The following is a 6,645-nucleotide window of genomic DNA, read 5'->3' as shown; positions in this document are numbered from 1 at the left end:
TTTTTGTTGTTTGTTTTTCGAGACACGGTTTCTGTATAGCCTGATTTTTTTTTTTTTAACAGAGGAAAGGTGAAATTAAATTTTATTAGGCTAGTAATAAAGACATACCCTGACCTTTAAAGGTATATTTTGTCAGGTATGTGTCTATGTATGTGTGAGTCTGTATGTGTATGTACATGAATTAGTGTATGTGTGCAGGCACATGAAGATATCAGGTATCATCCGTTAATGCTCCCACTTTAATGTTTTAAATCAGGGTCTCTCCGTGAACCCACAGCTTACCAGTTGGCTAGACTGGCTGGTCCACAAGCTGTGGAGATCCCTGTTTCTATTTCAGTAGCTCTAGGGCCATGAAATGTGTGCTCATGCCCAGCTTTTATGTGGATGCTAAGAATCCACATCCAGATCCTCTTGTACCTGTTGAATTGTCTCCCCAGGCCTTGAGGGGAGTCACTGTTTTACTCGGTGTTACATGAAACTAGGAGAACCTAGAACTGAGTTGAGAAACATAGCTCTCAGGCAAAGAAAGCTCTGGGCTTTATTTAGTTTCTCTGGCAGGTAAAATGAGCATGATAGTAGAAGCTAAAGATTATTGTTAAGGTTCTGTGAGAATTAATATAACATGCTTAATGAGTAAATGTTTTCTGTGTGCTATTAATGACATAAAATACTTGATTTCATATGTGTTCCTCTTCATATGTGAAGTGTTAGGAATTTCCTTTTTGTAAAATACTTTTTCATTTACCAGTCACAAGTAGAAATTCAAAAGCATTTTGCAGTAATAGTCTAGCATAAGCAAGTTTAAAGGTTTTCCTCCAGGTCACATGCATTGCTCTGCTACATAAAGTCTGCTTCTTTTCTTTTGCATGCTTTCTAAATTAGACGCAGATGCCAGACCCCAAGACCTTCAAGCAGCACTTTGAGAGCAAGCACCCTAAGACTCCACTTCCTCCAGAATTGGCTGATGTTCAGGCATGAGGTTGTTTACAGGTAATTGCTCTTTCTATTGGGTTTTTGTTCTTGGTTTTGAATGTAGGAGCAAAACTGTTATCTCCTCAGCTATGGAATGGATTTTGCCTGTAGCAGAGACTTTTACTTTCAATGTCTAACTTTTGTACTAAAGTTAAATAATAGTATCTTGGGTTGTACTAGAATATTTTACGATTGGCAAAAGCCCTTTTCTCTGTACCCTTTCTTTTTTTTTTTTTTTTTTTCTCCTGGAGGCAGAGTTTCTCTGTATAGCCCTGGCTGTTCTGGAACTCACTCTGTAGACCTTGCTGGCCTTGAACTCAGAAATCCGCCTGCCTCTGCCTCCCAAGCGCTGGGATTAAAGGCGTGCGCCACCACTGCCCAGCTACCCTTTCTTTTTTATGCCTTTGAAGCATTCAGGTTTTTGCAACTATAGCCAAAAATAGGGGGTAAGGGATGAATGAATGCTGGACAACTTTGAGCAAAAAATGAAAGACTTGTCAGCTGTAAGAAAACCATCACTTCAAAGGCACGAGGGTCTTCTCCCAGAAAGTCGGAGCAATTTACTGACTATATTTTTACTGTCCTTTTACTTATTTACTGTGCTAGGCAGAGCTTTTTTGTGTTAAAATATAGAGCAAAATATAGGCATGTTCTGTAGAAACTCCCTTGAAGTTATTATTTTTAATTTCATGTATAGATGAATTTCTTGCCCTCCTAAATAGGGTAGTGCATATGCATGTGTGTTTGAGAGTTCTTCCTACCTGTAATGCCTGTTAACAAGTCCAGCGGCGACTGGCATCTTGATAGTCTTTCATTTTATTTGAAATGCTTGTCAGTCATTACAGTTACTGAAGCTTTTTCTTATGTCTTACAGGTGAATTCATGACACCTTTGACTCTTCTACTGTCTCAGACCTTAGGTAACAAACCTGCAGCTGCTTTTTTAAACAAACTGTTGATCAGCAAAAAATAAAGGGGCTACAGAAACACTCATTTTTATGCTGTTCCCTTTGGGCTTCATGCAAAGACAATTCTGTGTAAATGTACAGTTGACTCTGATGTGGAAATCTGAAAAATCAGTCCATTCTTGTTATAAAATTTTTTTACAATTGTAATTATATTGATGTTCATATTGTGTAAAATAACTCATTTAATAAAGTAGTGCTTTGATTTTACAACACCACAGGATAAATGGTTCTAGAAATTCTGTTCTAACTTTCCTTATTATTTGCCTTATTATAAAAATGAATTGATCAGCTAGTGTTGCAAGAGCAAATCTCTCCCTTTCTCAGCTCAGTGGCAGGTTTGTTAAACTAGAGCAGACTCATTCATTAAATCGTGCACGTGATTCTATTGGCAGCTGATGCGGATTAAAGAATGGCTGATCTGCTGCTTCCGTGTATTCACAGTTACACGTCATTCCCCACTTCTGATCATTTCCTATGTGTCCATCTGGAAGTCATTGTAGATGACAGATTCAATTCATGAAATTGGTAGGGTTGCCAGTGAGCCCTTCTGGACAACGTATGAAGGAACAAGTGTGAACTATAAAGGCCTGTGTCTTATAATGGGTCTTTGCAAATTGTTCAGATTCTTTCATTTGAAATTGAGCTATAATTTTTGAAAGTTATTTGGCTAATTTTATGAGTGGATCTTTGCATTTAGCAAGATTAGAATGATTTGTTCCAGGTTAATTCGCAGAACATTCTTTGTCTTTCAAATAAACCTCTAATTTTAGAGACTTAGAGCTGGCTCCTGAAATCTTGGACTGTCTAGTCTGACTTCCACCTTGAACTAGCAGAGCATTATAGGATAAGGTAAATTCTGTCAGTGAAGGAAAACTAACTAGTTCTGGTATTGTAGTTTACAAGCAAGTCTGTTGTAACTCAGCTTAAGTTTAGAAAATGATGTAATGGGAGGAACTAAGCATACTGACAGCTGCTTAGAGCTGCGGCCCTGACCTGTGGATAACAAACAAATTCCTTGTGATGTAGCCTGGGCAGTTAGTGGACAGCTTAGCATACTCTGACCACCTGGCTCATGCTGCTGAGTTTGAAGGAAGGTGACTCAAGGGAGAGTCTTAGTGCTGGTAGTTTGCACAGCAGCCCTGACCCCAGCCTCACAGAAGTACAGTCTGTCTGTTTATTTAATTTCCTGCCTCTTACTTGGTATTCACTGTTTGCTAAAATGTTGCTGACTAGAGTTAGAGTTTTACCCGTTTACTTGTGGATCTTACAGATATTCTTATTAAATGGCAATTTTAGAGCTTTCGAAAGTGCTTTACGCAGATGTATGTTTCTTTTAGTAACAAACTGGTTATTCAGAGCCTGATTGCAATTTTTGGTTTAATTCTTTTTGTTTGTTTCACTGTTGTAATTCAGAATAAAACATTTTCAGTCGTGTATTTAACTGTCTTATGAGCAGCTGAAGACACCATATTTCACTCTGTATCTCAGTGATAGGGAGTAGGTGATGGATCTTCATTCTGAGCATGGAGATTGCCAACATGGTGGTCCTAGTCTGTTTCAGTTAAATCTGCTGTAAGGAGAAAATGACAACTCGAACATCTTTGTAATTTAGTTTGCAGAGTCTCTTAACAGACAAGTTTGTTAAAAAACTGTTGCTGTCTTCAAAGGTGATATAAAATAGCAAGAGGGGACTGATCTGTTTGTACTCTGTATGTTAGTTGTCAAAAGGAATGGGGTTCACATTAAACTTGTTTCCATTCTCATCCCCATGTTTAGCTGACACACTTGGGACCTCACGTGTGCTGTAATGTCTTATTAAAGAAGATGTTAAAACGAAACTAGTCTAATTTCTTGTACCTTTTAAGAGGTTTTTACATCGCCTCTTCCCCTCCCTCCCGCTCTGATTTTAGAATTGTCTCTGAAGTTTGGTAATCCAAAGAGTGACAAGTAAGTACTTTTAGTTCTTTTATTGGCCTTTGTTTTCCCTATATCTAACGATTAAGTCTATAAGATACTGCCTAAGAGTAAACAAAGTGTTTTGTCTTTCTGAAGTCTTGATATGTACAGTGTACTAGAAGGAAAGAATTGACATTACCAACAAGAACAACAGAATACTTAGGCCAGTTGCTGGACAGGGTGACAGCAAGACTTGAGGCAAAACCTGCAAACCTGGGGCGTTTTGGTGGTGATGGTGGTATAGGGTTTGTTTTGTTTTGTTTATTTGTTTTTGAGATAGGGTTTCTCTGTGTAGCTGTGGCTGTCCTAGAACTCAGAGATGCTCCTTCCTCTACTCTCTGAGTAGTAGGATTAAAATCATGTGCCACCAGTCATGTGCCCTGTAACTGGGATTTATATTACAAATATTTCAAAGGTATGACAGAGTAATTTCAACCTGAGACAGGCAAGATAACAGGTTACCCCCACAAAGGCCCAACCTTTGTTTTTCATTATTTGCACATGTAGTATACTGCTTGCTTTAGTGGCTGGTATAATATCACTTTTTCTATAATACATTGACCAAGCATTGTCTAAACTTACTAAAATGCCATACTTAACTATCCAAGTCTAAATGAGTTCATTTGTACAGTTTTCTAATTTGGGACTTTTGTTTAGTGTGAACCATCAGGCAGGGCTGTATGTAATGTCACTGTATATAGTGAATTCCTTAGGCTAGCTTAAGTTTACTGTGAAACTTTTAGAAATAGTAGGAGTTTCCAGTGTATAGGCATAATAAAGCATCTGTGTGCTTGACTCAGAATACATGCTTTATTAATGAAATGTCAGTTACAGTGGAAACTCTCTATAAAAAGAATAAGTAAAACACTTCTCTCTCTCTCTCTTTTTTCTTTTTTCTTTTTTTGTTTTTTTTTTTTTTTTTCAAGACAGGGTTTCTCTGTGTAGCCCTGGCTGTCCTAGTTACTCTGTAGACCAGGCTGGCCTCGAACTCAAAAATCCGCCTGCGTCTGCCTCCCAAGTGCTGGGATCAAAGGTGTGCGCCACCACCACCTGGCAAAACACTTCTCTTTTAAAAAGTGTTCTTTTGATTAGCTGAATTTTAGTTTTGCAACTACTTTTCACCTTCATTTCTTGTGTATAGAATAGACCCAAGTTTGAAATGTTTCCTGCAGAGATAGACTTCAGTGTTGATAATGTTAAAGTCATTCTTTAAAATATCTTTATATTTGCAGCGCTGTTCCATAATTATTTGTGGTTTTGTTTTTGAGACACTGTCTCATATAGCCCAGCCTGTTCTCTAATCTTTGTGCCTCCACCTGCTTGGATTACAGGTGTGCACCAACCAGCACACCTTAATCAGCATCCTGATTTCTAATGGCTTCTGTTGTAAGGACCTTGCATGCTCTCTGTGTCTTGCTGAGTTCTGGCTGCTGATAAGCGGTCTGTGTTAGCTTGGAGGTCTATGGAGGCTTTGTTTCTTCCCATCTGTTCAGTCACTTATGTGAATCCATATGAGCTCTCAGTCCAGTACTATTGGATGGTACTGCTGTTTGTCCTGTTGAAATTATTTCAGCTTCGACTGATAGAAGCTTTTGGACTGGCTCCAGTGTCAGTGTTTTTTGTTTTTTCTGAATTTTTTTTTGTTTGGTTTTTGGTTTTTTCTTTTTTCTTTTGGTTTTTTCAAGACAGGGTTTCTCTGTGTAGCCCTGGCTGTCCTGAAACTTACTCTGTAGACCAGGCTGGCCTCAAACTCAGAAATCTGCCTGCCTCTGCCTCCCAAGTTCTGAGATTGAAGGCATGCCACCACTACCCCATCTTTTAGCATTTTTTTAAATGTCTTTACTTGAACATTTTTTAGGAGGAAGAATCTCCTTGTCCACATTTTTGTGGGACAGGTTCTCTGAGTTTTCTTTGTATACATAATAATGCCCCCACCCCACCCCACCCCCCTAGCTGAGATGAGAATGCTGGGCCAGCCCTGAGCTATTTCTCCAGCTCAGGAATCAGAAATCGAAATTGCTGATGTATTTGAGAGTGGTACTGTGAGATTCTTGTGTTGGTTGTAAAGCATGAACATGAAAGCAACATTTTGTAAAGAAGTGTCCAGAAGCCTCTGCTCTAAACAAGGTTATAATACCTTCTAGAGAAAATACATGTATCACATAATTTTAGGGTAGATATTAAGTGCTTACTGTATTGTAAGTAGCCTCTATGGGGAGAGAGGGTTGAGGTCAGTCATGCCTACAGGGATGGGGAGTTGTCTAGGGTTGTGGAGCGAGAAACAGGAGCAGGTAGTGAAAGCCAAGCAGGATGGGGTGGCCGAGTGAGCAGAAACGGAAGTGTGTGGGCTAGTCAGCTCAGGCTTGTGAGTGGCAGCCTTTGAGCCCACTGTAAGAGTGGAGAGCAGCCCTTAGAGTGGAATCAGCTTGTGCAGTGTGTGTACTGGGATGTTATTTGACAGTGGGGATATAATGTAGCTGAAGTAGGAAGATTCTGTTATGGTGAAATAACTCTTTGAAAGAAATAATTTTATATACTGTTTTACCTTGCTTGTTACAGGCTAATCTGTTTATAATTTAACTTTATTTTTTAAGGTAGTTATGAATATAGATTTGGGGGAGGGGCAGGGTTCGAGACAGGGTTTCTCTGTGTAGCCCTGGCTTTCCTAGAACTCACTTTGTAGACCAGGCTGGCCTCAAACTCAGAAATCCACCTGCCTCTGCCTCCCAAGTGCTGAGATTAAAGGCATG

At 39.2% G+C, this 6,645-nt stretch overlaps 1 protein-coding gene across 2 annotated transcripts in view; it reads left to right on the top strand.

The window, feature by feature from the left end:
- The window catches only part of Znf706 (zinc finger protein 706), a 9,246-nt gene extending 5,469 nt beyond the window's left edge, over nucleotides 1–3,777 (top strand). For both annotated transcript variants that reach the window (XM_031358391.1, XM_031358392.1), the window contains exons 3-4: nucleotides 883–990; nucleotides 1,847–3,777. In XM_031358391.1, the coding sequence (XP_031214251.1) occupies nucleotides 883–978 (96 nt within the window). In that variant the 3' untranslated portion in view covers nucleotides 979–990; nucleotides 1,847–3,777. The remainder of the gene's footprint in view (nucleotides 1–882; nucleotides 991–1,846) is intronic.
- The last annotated feature ends 2,868 nt before the right edge of the window (nucleotides 3,778–6,645 follow it).

Source organism: Mastomys coucha, unplaced genomic scaffold, assembly GCF_008632895.1.
Source record: "Mastomys coucha isolate ucsf_1 unplaced genomic scaffold, UCSF_Mcou_1 pScaffold7, whole genome shotgun sequence".
NCBI classification, from domain to species: domain Eukaryota; kingdom Metazoa; phylum Chordata; class Mammalia; order Rodentia; family Muridae; genus Mastomys; species Mastomys coucha.
This window is presented reverse-complemented; position numbering and strand designations above follow the sequence as displayed.